The following is a 20,122-nucleotide window of genomic DNA, read 5'->3' on the forward strand; positions in this document are numbered from 1 at the left end:
TCTCCATCAAGTGTGAAAGATGTAGACATTCGAGCCAGTAACCTGCTAGTCTTATTATCCAACAAACGTTTGTAATGTACCTATCCCTTCCTTTGTGAAGAAAGACGTTTATGTTCAGGCTAATTATTAACATATATACACAGTTTGTGTCAAGCGATTTTAATTTTTCGTTTACTCTCCACTGTTAAAACGCTTGTTCATCTAAAACCATGTTTTTACTCTTATCACTATTAATACACTTGACATCTTACTACCGATTAGTATGTTTTACGATCCGCTACCTAATCTATCCGATGTTTTTCAATTAGTTGTCATTGATCATAGGAAGACAAATAGTTTCCTATTTGTTAGTTGAACTTCAAAGGAGTTTTTTCTATCCAAATATCTAACATGAAATATGTATATAGTCAACGGAATTAACTAGCTAACATTGCGTCTATTTCAGTTTAAAAATAATAAGCATTTATTTTATGTTGGGTGTATTTGTAAAAGCGACACAAGCAAGTGGCCATCAGGACTCAGTAGCTCAATAAATATCGCGATGGTGTTCAAAGAGAACGGTACTGGGTTCAAGTTCAATAGTGAACATCAACTGTGAGATGCAGATATATACAGCTGACGAGTCCCATATAGAATGAAGTGGTTTCGATTCCACCGCTAGCCACCATCCATCTCTACTTACAATGCTAGTTACTGAACATAACAGTGAGACAATAAGCACAATATCCACACCTGCTAATAAGAGAGTGACCGATAGCAATCCTTAACATCAATTGGAAGATTCAAGTAAACAGTACCATTTGAATTTAATGTTACTTTTATTTCGTACAACTTTTCTCTTTTGTAAACACTTGAATAAAGAAAGGAGAAGTGTCACATCAAATGAACTTGAATTTCATGGGTTCTCTCTGATCTGCTTATGACATAAAAATATATTATTATTCAATAAAACGAAACACGTTTATATAACACATGACATCGGAAACGTCTAGGATAAATTGAGTTCACATTTCGCTACAGTTACTTAAGGTCTACTGAATATTCCATTTGACGTAGTTGTGATATTATCATATCAGTTGATGGGAATTCTCTTACAGTACTGATTGTTCAAAACATGTTGATTGTCTGAGTGACATGAATTGTATGTGTTCATTTGAAGTATTCATAGGGTATTGAGTAGACTTTCTATGCTGTACATCACCTCCCGTGTTTCTCACATGTAATAAATAAACATGGGGCATATTAAATATGACAAGATGAAGGTTTATCAAGTGTAAAATTATTCTTCAGTACGAAACTTCATCTCTGATGGATTTCACATCATGTTAAAGTCTAGCTGAAAACTGTTTTGTTTTTGTACCCAACAGAATGAACCTCACTATTTGAAATGCTACATACTGCATGAGGGAATCCTTACCTAGTGGTTAACTTCCACGTCCAGTTCTTAAATTGAATTCACTTAAGCTGACTATTCATTCGTTAGATAGAATATTGATTTTGTCATTAGAAATGGTTGAATTAGTGAATGAAATCATAGAACAGGTTAGTTATTAAGAAAACTATCTCACTTGTTTTGTTGAATCACATAGTTTTCTAATAAATTTGTACTTACGTATTCATTTCTACGTTGATCAGCGCATGTTCTCTTACGAATTCGTAGTGCACGATCATCTGCAGTGATTACTTCTGTACCATGTCATGTGAACTATCAGTTTGATTAAGTGAAATCACTCAGCTTTCAACCACTTTGTTAAGAGTGATCTAATAAATGAACTGTTTTCGTGAGTAATCAAGCACATCATCACTCAAATAAGTCAAGTTGTAACATGCAGAAAAGTTCAAATGTTCATATACAGCGATCGTATGTACAATTGTTCAGCCTACATACAAAGAACGAATAGTTTAGCGGACATCAATAATGTTCTGACGGTGCTTCGTCTGACGTCAATAATCTGTAGAGAAGTCATTCTGCTATTGAACACATAAGTACAACAAGATCATTTTCATTTCAATGTGCTATCACTCATTCATCCCCAATCAACTAACAGTTAAATCAGTTTGTATTATTTCCAACCGAATCACACATTCCGTTGTTTTGCACAAAGTCAGCATAACCAAAGTTCAATGAAAAATGTAACCACTCATAAGTTAATAAAGATGACTCAAAGCAATTGGTGAATTCCGTTATAAATTTGTTCAATTTTATTGAGTCCTTCTTACTGAACATCGGAATCATTCCATGTGAGTTTGTCAATTTCTGTCGAATAGTATGAATTAAGGTTGAGTTAAGATGTGTTGATAAGTCGTATTATAAAAAGCGATAACAATGGTGGCGTTCTATTTCATATTTTAATTACAGTATTGAACTCTCTGCACAAATGATTCCAACAAGCTTCTTCTACAAACACGAGAGAGATTCTCATAGATTCGTATGTATTGATGCCTTGTTCTACTAGAATATGTAGAAGATGGAAGATGTAAATGAAATGGATGTTTAATATCTGGAAGGAAATCACTTGTCAGCTGTTTGTAGGATTTACAATGTCTATCCACAAACGTGTTTGCAATGAATTTGTTATTGTTTGTTTGTAGCTTTCCACTGTTGTGTTTGACTGCCGTTGATTAGTTTCTTGTTGGAATATGTGCATCCTTTGTGGACTGCCTCGATATTGCCTTAAGTCACAAACTTTATTCCCATAGATGGATTGTGGCAGGCAACGGACGGAACGCGTGTACTACACTTCACTGCTAGCCACTATCCATGCTTACTCAGAAAATCACATTTGTATTGATCTAAAAAGACTCACCACACAACCCAATCACTGCTTCCAGCACTCTCCACAAAACGCCAGAATCTCTGCTGAAAATCTTCGGTAAGAATAACGGAGAACAGTGATGAATAGTAGGTAATATGCAGGACTCAACCAATTGTCAATGTTAATGTTGAACGACGCGTCAAGCATGTAGCCTATCCATATTAAATCTCAGTTGATCAGCTTTCCTCGATATAGATATCTCATAGAAAGTTGAAGAGAAACTAATAGATAAGAGAGACCATTTGAAACAGACTGTCGTTTATGGAAACAAATAAACTTGTCACATTTCAGTCGGCTATGGAGAGATAGAAATCCTCACCCTGGTGCACATGTCGGCATAATCAAATCAGTCAACAAGGTGTTTTCCATAGAAGATGGAGGGCAATCATTGCTTCGACTGCATTACATCCACCTTTAAAGTACAAATATGTCAAAGTGGGAGAAATAGCTTAACGTAAGAAGCAACATACTTCTATTGAGTGTTATTTATGGGAATGAATGAATCGGTCAATGTTAATTATCTTCAGTAGAGTGAGTGCACTAACGTTGATGACCATAGAACACCGCTTGCAGTGAGCAGCTAACGTGAATCTAATGCGATCAGTTATCATCGACTGCAATCTTTGTTATTATTCCCGTAAAGATGATACTTCTAACTAGTCAGATGAAATTCAAATTCTGTACATGAATCCATACTTGTTGAAATACAATGAACAGGGAAAGAAACAGAAGTGTGAATGAATATTTAAGCTTTATTATAATCCGTGATATTGAATATCTCAATAACTGTATTTTGAATTCCTACTTATTTCAGTTAAAATAGGAATTGGTGAGTGTGGATGGTGAATTTTCAAAGGTGAATTGTTCACAAATCTACATTGCAGATAATAAAACGATGATGAAATTGGCATTTGACGATGTGTCATCGGTAACCGGTCAGAATAATTCTATTTGCATGTAAGACATTTTTCATTCCGTCTCACACATTCAGCTTTACTCAGTATACAGAACCAGTTGTTCTCAGTGGTCTCATATTAACGTAAGTAATATATGTTTTAAATACAGGTATTCCGCGGAAATCATAACGACAACTGCCCATGTATTACTGTTATGTATCATTCAATGAACCAGTGATACATTTTGCTAAAACATTTGACCCCTGTTTGACAAGAATATTATGACTGATGAAGAGAAAACTAGTCTTTTATTTTTCTAGTACAAACCATTGTCATTTTGTGTTACATCACATCCTAATAAATGATCATACTGAAATGCATGAAATGAGATATTCAAGACAATCACTGATTTGATATTCCACTCATCGATTATTTGACAAGTTCCACAAACTTTTGAAAATGTTGAACTGAGACAATGAGGAACTTGTTCAACCATTTCATGCATACAGATTGTGTGGAACATTAGATATATATTACTATGGTTTATTGTATCTGTGATTTTAACATGTAGTTTTCTTTCTTTTTTTGTATTTCAGATTGATCGGATTAGTTCTTGGATTAATAATCATATTTATTAAGAAACTACATTCTTCATCCACAATGAACACTATCTTCATCGTGATAACCGTCAGTTGAATATGACTTCATTATTACATTCATGATATTTTCATCCAAATTTATTGTTGATTTGTTTGTTGAATAATAAAACAATATTTTCATGTTAGTGTGATAACGGTGATCGAGATAAAAGAATGTTTGAAGGTTCACTTGAACAGATGAGTTGTGACGTTGTGTTTTGAGATGTCAGTATGCATAGAGATTCAGTTTCTATAGTTTCCCTGACTTCATAAAAATGTGAACGTGTGTGACTCAAATCATTGGCGGTACTTAACTAGTCAAAATAAGGTATCTGTCCTTGTTATGGATAATTCATAAATATGTAGACGTGGATACACATATGACCGGTACATTCCACTCTCATCTACATTTGATGCCATAAACATTTTCAAGATGTGGAATGTGTCGCAAACGCAGAACAACTAAGCGGATTGTATTTCTGTCATTTGAATTTGTACATTGATTCACACATTTTATCCATCACTAAATTTGTATTTAATTATATACAGGTCGTCATTTGGTGCTTCAAGTAACAGTCATCACTAGTTGTCGTAGATGTTTGTTTACACAAGTTGGTATAATTAACTCCAATCCTCGATTTATTGATAGCCTATCAAATATATCTTCTGACCTCCTCGCTTTTATCTTTTGATTTCACTTGTTGGGTACGATTCACATTAGAAAGTGTTACTGGTTAAAGCGCTGTCAAACTCCGAATACATATTCAGACATTTTCAGTCGCATAACATCATAATGTTTACTGGATGAGGAAATTAGCTTTGAATATATTTCAAGTTTTCATTATGATAGACTTCGATAGGGATTCCTCGTTACGTTTTGTTATCCATAAATACCTCTTGTTAGGCATTTTAATCTGAAGCAGGACAATCAGGAGTATTCTTTCATTAACACAGTTCCCTGTATTATCTTGAAGATAGCAAGAACAGAGATTGGTGAAGAATAATATAATATAATATGACAACTTAATGAAATAAAATAAATTGCCATTCTTCTACAACAATCTTTGTTCTTGTTCTCTTTATTCTTTCAATATTTCTCCATTTGTTGACCGATTCAACTTCTGAACTAATGCTAATTTAACACTACTTTTTCCCTATTCAGATGATAATTATGATTTCTGGATTTGCATTACTAATTTCATTTGTAAAATGGTACGAATTAATTAGTTCTGTACCTGCGGCTATAGGGTTTACCATTTTAGCAATTGTTTTGGGTGAAAAGCTACAAGATTCAAAAAGAAAATGGAGGATACTATTGTTTACGATGTCTTGTGCATTTGTAGTAATTGGATTCATTCTCTTCTTCGTAGGGATGATATTGAGAATGGTAAGTTGATTTAATCATAGATTTTAACACGTTTCCATTTCTTAATTCATGATCGATGCTGACGATAAATATTGAGTGATTACCCTTTGAAAGTTAGCAATACACTTTATCGAAATAATGTACATTCTATCCGCTTCATATTTTCAGCAATCGCAATATCTTTGACCAGGTCTTTTGTAACATGTACAACGAAAGGTTGAACCGTTTCTATAAACGCAGGTTGAATAAAGTATGCAATTAATAAGCAGCATGATGTACTAAAACAAATAAAATTTGGAAGCTTGTTGAAATGTTCAAATGGCAGAAACGGCTAGCTCGGATGTTCAAACAGACTAGAGCAGTACGAAATAGCGTTATAATTTAAGAAATTGATTCTCACTACTGTATATTCATATTCCGTATATGTGTTAATTACAGCAATATCAGAACATAACATATTCAATCAACGTTTTCACATTCGTGGAATCAACAACTTGAATTTTTCATGATACAGACATTGAAGAAACTAATTCGTTATCTAGACAACTGTCAAGCATGAGAAAGAATGGATACATGATGTCGAAATTCTGGATAACAGACTGACTGAACTCTTCCATGAATTCAGTCAGTCAGCTACATATTATATAAAAATTGGCAGAGTTAATTAGCAGAGTAATACTGTTTCTTCACTGATATTGATATACATACATGGTGAATTGAAGTTAATCATTTTGTTTCCTTTATTCCAGTATATTGTACTAGGTGTAGCCTGGATTTGTTGGTCCTGTGCAATGTTAATTGTAAGTTTTGAATAAATAATTAAATTTTAATACAAATAACTGTCCGTTCATTATTATGCATTGAAAAACATTGTACAGTAGATAATAAAACTTTGCACCATTAGTGTTTTCTCTCCACAGCATCCAACACAATTCATCATGAAACATTTTGAAGAAAACATTACGAGATGAAAGGCTGAACGACAGAGAGGGAGATATTGTGTAGTGAAGTATTTATGGATCAATTCGTCCCTTTGATTGAATGGTCCAGTTTACATGATGCTCAATTCATACAAACGATTATTTGTCAATATTTGGCAAATCACTTAGTCCCTTTGCTAAATTTCCATAATGCAACGAGAAGATGAAGCCTATCAGAATTATGTGATATATTTGCCCAATACATTTCGAACAACCTAATCACACATATACTTGTTAAGAATATTTATGTATGAAGATTTATTATTATTGTGTACATATAATGTAAAATTCACTTTTGAAAGTGAGTACTTCCGACAAACGGATGTTGTAGCTATGGGTAGCCCTCTACGACCATTGCTGGCTGATATGTTCATGGGATATGTTGAAAATTTAGTTGAAGACTAACTTCGAAAGACGGGTCTGTATAAACGATATGTTGATGATATAATAATCATAGGGTATAAAGGTGAAGACATAAACAGTTTGTTAAAAGAATTCAATAGAAGCCAAAAACACATTTCTCTTACACGTAAAGAAGAGAAGAACAACCAACTTCCCTTTCTAGACGTCCTGATTAGTAAAAGAGATGACGGTTCCAGCCAACGTGCTATATATAGAAAGCCAACGTGGACAGGGCATAATCTTAACTTTCATAGTCACTGCCTTATTCATTGCAAAAACGGTTTAATAAAGAGCTTATTCAGTAGAATCAATCGTATTTGTACTAGTGATACTATCGAAGTAGAGACGAGGCTCATGACTGATACGTTAATGAATAATGGTTACTTTTTGAAGTTCATAAACTGCTGGGAGGGTTGCAATACGACTAGACCTGTGACGCTTCTGGCACCCAAAAAGCGAGTTTATATTTCGTTACCATTCAGAGGCGACATAAATAGTTTCATGTTGGAACAGAGACTTGAATTAGCCATCAACCGGGCATTTCATGCAACTCAACTTGTCATTATCAAAAAGACAAGGTCTTTGTTCCACCAAAGCCCAAAAAACACGAAAGCGATTATGTCACATCTCATTGTGTCTATCAATTTACGTGTATGTGCGGAAACACGCACATAGGGAGGAGCAAGCGTGATTTGCGATTAAGGGTGGGTGAACACATGCCAAAATGGTTGCAGGAACAAATGGATTCCAATGGTCAAATAAGGTCACAGGATAGACAGACTTCATCCTTCATCTCGAAACATTTGATTGAGACATCAAGTCAGCATTTGTAGTATTATACAAAAGCCTTCAAGGACGTATAATAAGGTTTATTGAAGCCTTGGCTACACGGAAATTGAAACCCGCATTATGTGTTCATAAACAACTTGTCCTTACACTTAACGTATCCTGGTAATACTGATTTATTATCCACAGTAGCAATCACATTTGTTTTTGTGTACTTTAATATATTTTCTTTGTTCTTTGTTATGGCTAACCTGTCTAGATGACCTTTTAATTGTCATGTAAAAGATGTCTTAACAAGTATAGGTGTGATCAAATTGTTCGAAATGGCATTTATCGTTCATTTATTATGTATGAATGTTGAGAAATTGATAAGTTGATGATCCTATATCTGTAAAGATCAATTATTTCACTGATACATATATTGATATGAATGCATCGATGATGTAGAAGTCATCTACATTTTCATTATTACAGGTGATTATATTCACAACATACCATCTAGACATACACCGTGAACAAGAACAGCTTTCTGAAATCTTCATTATGTTCGTATTGTTTTATGAATATTTCGTGCTCAACTACACATTACAGTTCTCTTTAAATTCTTTCTTTGATTGTAAACAAAGCAGTAATAAAAATCTGACACGAATAATAGATCCTGTTCCATTGAATGTTTTAATTAGTTTACGGATATTCATATGACATATTTTAAAGATCATTGTAAACTATTCTGCTATCTATATTAGATGTTCTGTTGAATAGATGTTTGCCTATTGGATTAAATTTCTGCACAGAAAAAATTCTTTTAGAATGCAAACAGACATTGAAGCACATTTCTATTATACTTGAAATTACCGCAAACCATATTGAATGGAGTGATTTTTTCAACAGTCGTATTTTCCAACTACACATATGTAAATTAAACCTGCCTCTTTGTTTTTTTGTCTTTAATGTATTCGTAATGCATGTATTGATCTGGAAGTGTTTGTTTGTTTATATATTGAGCCATTGGAAAATCATTTTCGTGGACAAACATTCGTTTGTTGGTTTCCTCATTCAATTTCGTGCCAGTTGTTAAATACAATAACAGTTTTTGATGGCATTTGCTAAAATCCGTCTTGTTCATGTACATTCATTTGATTTTGTTCTTCGGGTTTATTTATGGTACGTGTGATAGCATAATTTACATGAATTGCGTTTGAAAACAAATCTGATTTTCGTCGAAACCCAGTTGGTGAAATCTGATTGTCATAAATGTGCAACTTCAGTTCACATGTATTAACGAAATCACTTATACTCAGTCAACATGTGTCACAACTGTTTCGCACATTCAGTCCCATGCGAAAACATGAAAACTTGTCTGGACGGTTTACTAGGTTGTAGAAGTATCTTGTCGTCTATAAAAATGAAGAATGAACAAAACTTCACGTCAGTGTTGGAGGTAGTGTTTAGTCACTCACCTTCACGATTGCGAAGACAGTGGGTCAAGTTGATTTATTTCAAAGAGGAAAGGGGAAATAAATCGAGGTCTTAGTATATTGTGGAAATGGTAGGACCCGCTCTTGAGTCGTTTTGTGGAGATATTACACACGTCAACCCCAATAACAGATGAGCCGTCATTACGCGAACGATTCCACACAAACGGATAAGATAACTGTGTGAACCAAGGAAGTGGATGTTTACTAATTATGGTAGGTCACTACATGGAACTGCGCAAAACTATAGAAAGTCTTGATAAGACGCAGAGATTGAATTTCACAGGATGTATGAGATTGCGTATTTTCTGCCTGAACCAAGGACATTTCAGTTGAGAATGTTGGCAGAAGAAGGACGAACATACTGATCGAACTGAGTAGAAACGCTCACTGTTAGCTGAAGCACGTAATATGCAAGGTAGAATCGAATACGTAGATCGAGTGCTCAACGTGAAAGGAGATGATGACAACGATAGTGGTGTTAAATTACACCTCACCTTATTTACTGCTGGTGTTCTTAAATTGTTGATTACATTATCTTCACGATGGAGATGCATATCAGAAGGATATTCTTCAGTGAGGTTGTCATGAGTTGGACGTATCATCGTTCCATGAATAAAGATCTCTGATGTAGTGTATGGTTAATGAAAATTTAATTAGTCCTAAAGTTATTTTCACTGTGAGACTACAAAAAACGAATTTGAGGAGGTTGTTTGATGATCTTAGTTATTAAGATACCGTTCTGCCTACTGAATTAACTTGTTGTACTTGTTGATTAGAGGGATTCTTGTGACATTGTTTGTTCAGTGGTTCTAATTTGGCTGCTAGGGATAGCTAACTAGATTGTATTTCATTCTCTATAAGGACGCTGACATTCCATGCACCACAACTGCTGTCAACGTAAAGTATACACACTGAAATTTATTATTGATTTGACCTAAATTAATCACGATGCCATTCGAAAATCAATAGTTTGGTAAACTGAGTACAGTTTCTGTTTGATAACGAGGGTTAAATATAAACACATGTGGTATTATTAAAACGTCACGTGTATTTTGGACAGAAAATATTTTCATGATGAAAATAATAATTTGCTTTCAAATAACTGTCTGTTAAATGAGACATGCCAGTTAACAGGCAATAACAAACTGTTACAGAAGACACAGTTTTCGATATAGTGGGTCACTGACTTTGGTTGATATTTTTCAAGATACTTTGATTATATACGTATGGGGGATAATAACTCTCACATATGAATGCAAACAATATTAGGAAGATTCCTACTGTTAACAGTATCATGATACACAAATGGCTATTTCCTTTTTTGTAAAAGCTATTTCACGTAACTGCTACTTTTATTGATTTTATAGGGTCATGAGCACTATTCATTTTTAGTTAATTGTCTTGCTTTACTTGTGATAGAAACACTCAGTAAGAAGTGAAATCAATTCAGCGTTACAAATACCATTTAACGAGGTATTCGGCATCATAAATTAGCACCGACACCGTTTGTTCGTGACATCCCAGTTGGCTATATGGAGCCGTATTTTAACAAACTGTTCAGCACTTCAGACATGGGTGGATGGAAGTTTTCTCCACACTATCGTGTCTGCTGGTCAGTAACGCCACCCTCCCTCCTTTCGTGATGTTAGGCTCTCTTACGTTTGCGGCATGTATGAATATCGCTTTAATCTATCTCCTTTTTGAAACACACTGTCTCCATTAATTTCATGTCACAAGGAAATCACATAGTCAAAGCTTCTGTATTGTGGGTTAAATATCCATATAGTATTTCACACTGCTATGAAGGTAACGAATAGTATAAGCCATAAGAAACTGGTCAGATTATGTGTGGTTTAGAGATCCTAAGGATAGATAGCAAGCCAAAAAGTATGCAAGTGCTAAAAGTTGTAAAATTTTAAGAGTAAGAAAACAAAACTTAGAGCGACTTACCAGAATTCGGGACAATTTTGAGATTCCTGTTATCGGCCCTAGTTGATCAGCATTCATGAGACTAGCGAGTCATCTGTCTACTTGTAGTAGAACAAAAAGCACACGACACTTTAGGAGAACACTCCAACTTAAACCACTAGAGAGGTTCGGAATCTGAAAGTGCCAAGCATAAGGGCATGACTAACAATCAATGAATAGTGGGAGAGGGTAAACCATGTGTTATATCATTCGGTTATACTCATATCATTGACAATGAGAGTCTGTCGTTTTCATGATCTGTCTAGATATTAGCCCGTCCATAATAATGCACCTCATTGATGGGCGGACGTCCAGGGAATAGTGCATGAGGCTCTTCGAAGTCAACTTACTGGTTTATTGGTCCTTTGAACTTGATGATAGTGTTACAGTTACGGATAGGTGTTGGCAACCCATTTTATAATAAAACACATCGCACCGTCAAATACTTACAACGCATTGGTATCCGGTGTTTTAATGTAAACAGTGTATATGCGCTGTTTCTGAGTCTGTAGACCGGGTCATGGATCATGGGTTGGCAGGAGGCTAGGAATGTGAGTCCATATAATACTTTGTACATAAACATTGGAATGTTACTTAGCCGACGATACTATGAAGGTTCTAATGAGAGGTGCTTACATCTATCTGTGTAGTTGAGAGTGGACTCACATCTTAACAGTCAGCGAATGAAGCGTCTTTGAATATCTTCTACTCTTATCTTCTTTGTGTTATTCATGTTCGATGGAATGAAAGAGCGATATTCAAGGTATGGTTGCATATATATTTTGTAGAGGGTAGGCAGAGCCTCTGTTTGGAAGGAATCTCCCACTATGAAATCACTTAGCCGTCTGTATTTAGATATAATAAAGGAAGCAGGTTCATCAAAGTTTAGGCTTCCTGTGTAAGTAATACCTAGATTGTGCACTGATTGGAGTGTTCGGACTCGAGTTTTATATAAGTAAAGTTGTTATTCATAGGGGTTTTTTCCAAAACGCACGATCCCACACTTGTTAAGAGTAAATTGTAATTGCTATTTTTCGCTCCAAATAGTTAGGTTATTGAGGTCACTTTCAATCTGTGATACACTTTCACTTAGAGCTTCAGGCTAAAAACCGTATACTATTTTGCGATCATCAGCGTACAATTACGGTCTCCCAAATTTTATAGTGTTACATATACCGTTTATACACATAAGAAACAAAAGTGGACATTATACACTTCCCAGGTTTACCACACTAGTTGTTGTTCTAGATGATGAGAGAAAGTCGTTCTGCCCTACCATTTGTTTACGTTCTGTTAAGAACGAAGCAAACCATTAATAGAGTGGGTTATTGATTCCGAAGGATTTATTTTGACGAGATTTGTGTGTAGGACCCTATCAAAGGCTTTCCTAAAGTCTAAGAGTAGGGCTGATACACGGAATCCATTGTTCCATTTTACAATTATATCATTCAGGTTGTCTACTGGATATGTATCGTATGATCTCGACCTAAGAACTCCATGATGATATGTTGAGATGAGATTATTAGTAAGTGGATGTTGAACTACTGCTGCCTCAACTACTTTTTTCATCGCTCTGGATACCACCGAGGTTATTTTTATGGGCCGACAATGTTTAAAATTTCTTCAGGTCCTGTCTTAATTTTGGGACGAACATATGAAACTTTCCAAGCAGTACTGAATAGTTAGAGGGTTTCATTTGAAATCTGTATTACAAGTGTAAAATTCTTTTGCTTCCTATTCCAAACTAAAATACAGTGATGTATGAATGTTCATAGTATTCTTATTTCTTTTTGTCTTACCTTCACCGAAGTCTTTGATCTCACCGAAGTAAAAAAAACGCAACGAAGTCCACAATATCGCTATTTCTCGTTTCTGTTTTCGGTTTTCACAAAGTTTCAAGTGCTTGATCATTCATAAATCAAGTAACACTTCAATGTCAACTTCTATTCCATTTGATGTTCGAATTGATGTTTTGTGTTGTTTATGGACTTTGTATTTTGTATCTGTGACCACAGTTAACGAATTTTATTACCATTTATAAAAGTTGTAAATATGCGAACATGATAGATGCTTATAGTTATAAGCGGTTTCAATGTTTTGTTTTATCATGGTTTCGTGATGTTTAGACATATGGCTGAGGGTTATAATAATCTGATAATCCAATGCAATGAACTGATTCATCATGTTCCAGATGTAGATCACGATTCTAATGGATCACTAATCAAACCACTGTGTAAATAGTTAGTCAATGGTCATAACTAGTTTTCATACAATGTATTGGCTGTTCATTGGACGTTCGCATGGATCCATTTTGTGTGAAATTGTTTATGCTGGCGTTTTTTGAAAAAGATGATTTATTACTGGACTAGTCAGTACGGAACACTAATAATTACTCACGTATGCGCTTTAACATTGATTAAAAACACCGATCCATGAACTGATCAAAATGAATAGTTGATAGTTGAATACATCTTACTGAAAAATCAAATACAGTGAAAGTGCATCTACAATCCAACTAACTAATTATACTTGGAATAAATTATTAAATATTCAGAAGCACTGAAATTCAATAGAGGAATATTACCTCCAATATATGCAATTTAAAACAGTTCAGCATAGAACGTTCCGATTGACATGCTCATCAAAGTGAATTCTTGACGCAGAATTAGAATTTGCTGGAAGAACTCTTTAAATGACATGATTAATGTCAGTCAAACATACTTTGCTGAGTTGTTTAGAACATGTACCACATCATGTTTTGAATATTCTAATGGTATGCTTCAATGTTTAGAAAACGTGATGTGTGTATGATGAAATGAAGGTTAACAGTTGAATCGAACTGTAGATTGTGAAAGTGTATGCACAATTACAGACCGACTTAATTTGCTTGAATTTTATAAATTTTATCATCATTTGACATCCAGTTCCATATCATGTAAATGAGAGAAACAACACGTTTAATTACTCTTCCATTAGTAGATACTTTATTCGAATGTAATCACTTCTGGTAATGTCAAAGAGGAAATTAGGACAATATGATAAGTAATAGTAAACAAAACGATCAAACAGTCTGTTAGATTATGTGAGTGAATTAGTGGTCTTGAATAATGCAAAGGATTAAAAGAGTATGCGACGTCAAAAATACGGCACATGTGTGGTAGACTGAATGTAAATTATAGCCACATACAGAATTTAGGCGTTAATTCCTGGCTCAGCTGAGAGATAATGATAGTCCTCTGCTGCATTGTGCCCAGACAATCGCTTACTTTTATCAAACACTGATTTCAGGCATAAAAAGAGACATCGACTAATATGACGAACCCCTGCACCAAACCAACGATGGAATCAAATAGACCATATTGCCATCAGTGATCGTTAGAGAGGCTCGATAGAAGACTGTCACTCGTTCTGGAATACCTGTTAGGACTCACATCATGCTGTAATACGACCACGCATTTGCTTGTGTCTCACTGGTTGCAGAAGAACCACACTAAGAAGACCTATAAGAAATGAACTCGGTGACGAAAAAGTCAAAAGAAGATTCCAGGAACAACTGAGGTTACACCCAGGTAGTTCTGCAAACGAGACTCACCAAGATGTTGCATGGAAAGATATACAAACGAAAGTGACGTCCATCAGTGATTTAAACCAAAGGGTTACAAAAACCCAATGGATTTCTACTAAGTTTATTGCACTGATAGATTCTCGTAAACGCCTCCCATCAGGCTCAGAACAAGATGAAGAACGAAAGAAAACGGGATCTAGGTTATTCAGAAGCCTAAGAACCGACCGTGATCAGTGGTGGGCAACGAAATAAAAGAGATGGAAAAGGCAGTGGCTGTAGGAAACACCAGACAACTTTTCAGATTAATAAAAGAAACTGGAATTAAGAAGTCAAATGTTGGTGAGACGATCTTAGAAAAGGATGACACTGTTACTTTCTCTCAGCTCAAACGTTGAGAACGATGGGCGGAACACTTTAAGGAGCAGTCCAGCTGGCTATAAGCTACTCTACAACTACCCACCATTCCCAGAAAGCCTGAATGGAACATTGAAGTAGGTCCGCCGACTCTGACTGAAGTTCAGAAGCTATAGCTAATATGAAGTGAGGGAAAGCAGGTGGTCCAGATGGACTAACTCCAAAGGTCTTCAAGGATGGTCGTCCAGTCTTCGCGATTAGGTTGACTAATATTTTAGCTAAAATCTGAGAGTTGGACGTAATCCCATTTGGTCAAAATCACTGATTATCCCAATATATAAGGAGAGGTCAATTTTTGTTCAGCTTCATCATAGACCTACTGCTGGATATAACATTCTCGTCTACTAAGTTTTTGGGTATTAATCCCCTACCAGGGACCTCACTCATTGATTTAGAATAGGCAGATGATATAATCCTCTTTGGTGAAGACGCTGATTAAACGCAGTCTTTCGTTAACACTGAAAAACAATGCTAGGATGTTTGACATTCGTTTCTTCCATTCTAAATGCAAACTGTTGCTTCAGGACTGGCCTGCGTCAACACCTGGACTAAGGATAGGGAGTGAAGTAGTCGAACGCGCTGACAACTTCCCTTAATTTGAGATTCTGATCAGCCCTAATGGGTTGGTGTCTGACGAAATCTCTGCATGGATTTAGACTGCTCGTTGAGCTTTTGCCAACTTACGTCACCTATGACGAATGCGAGATATTTTTCTATCAATTAAAGGACGAGTATACTGCGAGGCGGTTTGTTCTGTTCTACTTTGCGGTTGCGAAACTTAGAAGAAGATGTTCGTAAGCTACTAGTATTCGACTACTGATATCTTTGGAATATAGCTCTCATGTGCTGAGATCATCAGGTAATTAATGGTGAGGTCAGACGCATGATATTAGGGAATTGTGGTAAATCAGTCGATGAGGTTGTAAATCTTTATCCACTGAGATGATGAAGCCACGTGTCACGTATGCCTGAACACTAATTACCACAACGTGCAATGCTAACCGGCGTTGGGGATGTTTGGAAGAAGGTTAGGAGTGGCAAAACCAAAACGTGACATCAGTGCTTGAAGACATTAACTCCTAATTTTGGCGATGTTGACAGATGGAGACTACTTGGTTCGGGTTCGCGCGACTATCGTAAATAATGGTTGGAGACTCTTGGTGACATAGCTCAGAATTGATCACACTGGCGTCGGTGTATACACTCTGTGTCTTCCCTTAAACCATGGGATTAAAGTGACTTTATACTTTTCTTTCTACGAACTAATTATTCCTCCCTGTACTGTATCCTCAAATGCGATCTTTCCCTTATATATTACGACCATTGAATTAACTACTTCTATGAATCCGTTGTCCAGCTTCTTGTGCTAATGAGGTATGGTAACTTGGACCGATGCATATACGTGCCTGCTCGTACATTGTAGTTGACTAACTGACTAAGGAGTTATTCATCGTATCAAATATAAATTATTCGGTGTTCGGACTGGTGTGTTTCCTACAACTGATGTTTGCGGGTTAATGAGGAATTCATTATTTCATCTAGTCACTTCATCTTTTGAAATAACAACAGTATATGTGTAGTATTGTCAAATCATGCAGTGTTCGTGGATGAAATTATGACAAGTCATGCAAGTTGAAATATATTGTATTATTATATAGCTTTACAGTGTAGATGATGAGATTGATATGTTTCATTGAAATTGATAGACCCTGAACACAAATAACCATAAACCTAAAGATGTATAATTTTATATTTTAACAGAATGGTTTTGATCGACATTCATGTCCTTGAACATTATATTCTCCATAGGAATCATTCTTGATGATTCGGTTAATAAAACTGTAAAATGGTTTATAAGTTTGTCATTGTTCATTGGGTGGGAAATAGTTTTCTATTTGTTGATTGATTTTTAAAACACTCATCCTTATCCAAATATCTATCACATGAAACATGATATGTGTATATAGTCGACGGAATGAACAAGTTAAAAACGTTTGTTTCTTTTGGCATCAATACACTGTAGAGACTACATTTAGTCATTAAGCTCATCAGAGCAACATGATCATTCTCATTTCGAGGTACTATCACGTATTCGTTCACAATGTACTATGAGTTAAATCAGTTTTTTCATTATTAACTGAATCACTTATCCCGTTGTTTTGTATAAAGTTATATTAACCAAAGTTCGATGAAAGAATAACCACTCATAAATTAATAAATTTGATTCAAAGTAATTGGTGAATTTTGTTATAAATTTGTGTAATATTATTGAGTCCATTTTACTGAACATCAAAATCATTCCATGTGAGTTTGTCAATTTCTGTCGAATGGTGTGAATTAAGGATGAGTTTCGACCTGCTGATAAGTCGTTTTACAAGGATCAATAACAACAGTTTCGTTCGATGTAATAGGCTAACGACATTATAAGACACTCAGCACAGATGATTTCAACTAGTTTCTTTTCCAAACACGAGAGTCTCATTGAAGGTGAAAGACACTAATGAATTGGATGGAAAATAATTGGAAGGAAATCACTTTTCAGCAGTTTGCAAGATTTTCAATGTCTATCAACAACCATGTCTGTAATAATCTCGAGAGACTCACCACCCATTCTACTCGCTGCCTTCAGCACACTTTACAATGCGACAAAATCTTTTCTGAAAAGCATACTTCCATTGAGCATCATTTATGGGGATGATTAGGTTGGTCAGTGTTAATTATATTCAATGAAGTGGATACGGTAGCGATGACGACTTTAAACCATCGTATGCCATGGGCAGCTAACGTGAATCTAATGAGATCTATTCTCAGCGGCTTGCAATCTTTGTTATTATTCTCGTAAAAGTGATACGCCTAACTAGTCAGATGAAATTCAAATTCTGTACATGAATCCATACTTGCTGAAATACAATGAAAAAGAAAGGAATAGGCACGCGAATAGACATTTGAGGTTTTATGTAATCCGTGATATTGAATATCTCCATTACTATATTTTGAATTCTTACTTATTTCAGTTAAAGTTGGAATTGGTGATTGTGGAAGGTGAATTGTTCACAAATCTCCATTGCAGATAGTCAAACGATGATGACATTTGCATTTGATGACGTGTCAAATGAAACCAGTCAAAATAAATCTTGTTGCATGTAAGACATTTTCCATTCGATTTGACAGATTCAGCTTCCAAAATGTTGAAGATCCAGTTGTTCTCAGTGGTCTCATATTAACGTAAGTAATATATGCTTGAAATCGACGTATTCTCCGAGAATCATATCGACAATTTTTCGTGTATTACTATTATGTATTATTCAGTGAATCGATTAATACACTGGTATAAGTAATTTGACCCGTGTTTGACGAGAATATTATGATGAGGAAGAGAAAACTAGTTCGTTTCTTTCCCAGCACAAATCATTCTCATTTTGTGTTACATCACATCACAATAAATGATCATACTGAAATGTATTTACTTATTTGTTTCAAATAATAAATTTTGGTAGAAGAGTGTCAGCGAATACATATATGACACACAAGCCACTTCATTTGTGTGTGAGCTGTTATACTGCCCGGGTGACCAGACCGAAACAGGTGGTTTCCATAGGGACCTACACCCGGAGCCCTCAACCTAAATGTCTGACCAGCAGGGCGATTCAGCAGCATTAGCAGATGCATCCTCATGTCAGCCGGTGACCAATAATGGGTTCATACGCCATTCATTCCCTCAGGATCCTGGAGCCCATGTGCACCATCAGTTTGGAATCATGGTTTTCAAACTCACCCATGTGGACGCTCCGTCTCCACTAACGCGGTAAAAGCGCCGGAAATTAGCTTTTCTTCCTCTCGATTTCACAAACGATACCCATACCAGAAGAAGGTAGTGAGTAAAACTTGTCTGGCAGTGGCTGTATTAGCGTGTCCATGTGAGAGAATTTCAAGATGGAGACCTATTTCTTCGCAACCTCCGCCGTACCAAGGCATTTGGGGGGATGAAATAAAAGTTTCAAGGGATCATTTATAATTTCATCCATTTCTCGATCATTTTGACAAGATTCGTGTTATTTCAAAATGTCAAACTGAAACGTTGAGGAACTTTTTCAGCCATTTCATGAACGCAGATTAGGTAGAACATCTGATGCACATCACTATGGTCTATTGTATCTTTCAGTCTAGTATGTTGTTCATTTTGTTCTTTTGTATTTCAGATTGATCGGATTACTTCTTGGATTAATAATCATATTTATTAAGAAACTACATTCTTCATCCACAATGAACACTATCTTCATCGTTATCACCGTCAGTTGAATATGGCTTACTATTGCATTAATGATATTTTCACCCAACCATCGATTGAATTTATTGTAGATTTGTTTGTTGAATAATGTAAATATTGTCATGTTAGTTTGATAACGGTGATCAAGATAAAAGAATCCTTGAAGCGTGACTTGAACAGATGGGTTTCTATGTTGAATTTTGAGATGTCATTATGTTAAGAGATCCAGTTTCTATAGTTTCACTGCTTTCATAAAAATGTCAACGTATGTAACTCAGATCACAAGAGATCCGGTTGGATTATCAGGTATTACTCAACTGTTAAATGATGAGAATTATATAACATTAAAAGGTATCTGTCCATGTTATGGATAATTCAGAAATATGTAGACGTGGATACACGTGATACCGGTACATTTTACCCTTATCTGCGTTTGTTGATATTACCATTTGTAAGATATGGAATGAGTTGTGGTCGCAGAACAACTAAACAAATTGGATTTCTGTCATGTGAATTTCTATAATCATCCACACACTTTGTCTATCA

At 35.5% G+C, this 20,122-nt stretch overlaps 1 protein-coding gene across 1 annotated transcript; it reads left to right on the top strand.

The window, feature by feature from the left end:
- Positions 1 to 3,623: 3,623 nt before the first annotated feature.
- MS3_00008274 (uncharacterized protein) lies at positions 3,624 to 8,996 on the top strand. Its single transcript, XM_051216634.1, has 5 exons — positions 3,624 to 3,773; positions 3,808 to 3,855; positions 4,309 to 4,399; positions 6,466 to 6,516; positions 8,359 to 8,996. Exons 1-5 carry the CDS (start codon positions 3,712 to 3,714, stop codon positions 8,584 to 8,586), a joined length of 480 nt encoding a protein of 159 aa, XP_051065223.1. The 5' UTR covers positions 3,624 to 3,711; the 3' UTR covers positions 8,587 to 8,996.
- Positions 8,997 to 20,122: the final 11,126 nt, after the last annotated feature.

This window comes from Schistosoma haematobium, chromosome 6 (genome assembly GCF_000699445.3).
Source record: "Schistosoma haematobium chromosome 6, whole genome shotgun sequence".
In the NCBI taxonomy this organism is placed as follows: domain Eukaryota; kingdom Metazoa; phylum Platyhelminthes; class Trematoda; order Strigeidida; family Schistosomatidae; genus Schistosoma; species Schistosoma haematobium.

What these genes read in the sequence shown, in the direction of transcription:
- MS3_00008274 (XM_051216634.1), top strand. Translation starts at nt 3,712, where the DNA reads ATGATGAAATTGGCATTTGACGATGTGTCATCGGTAACCGGTCAGAAT. An exon ending in CTATCTTCATCGTGATAACC is followed by an intron (nt 4,400 to 6,465) that starts GTCAGTTGAATA and finishes CCTTTATTCCAG; the next exon opens with TATATTGTACTAGGTGTAGC. An exon ending in GGTCCTGTGCAATGTTAATT is followed by an intron (nt 6,517 to 8,358) that starts GTAAGTTTTGAA and finishes TCATTATTACAG; the next exon opens with GTGATTATATTCACAACATA.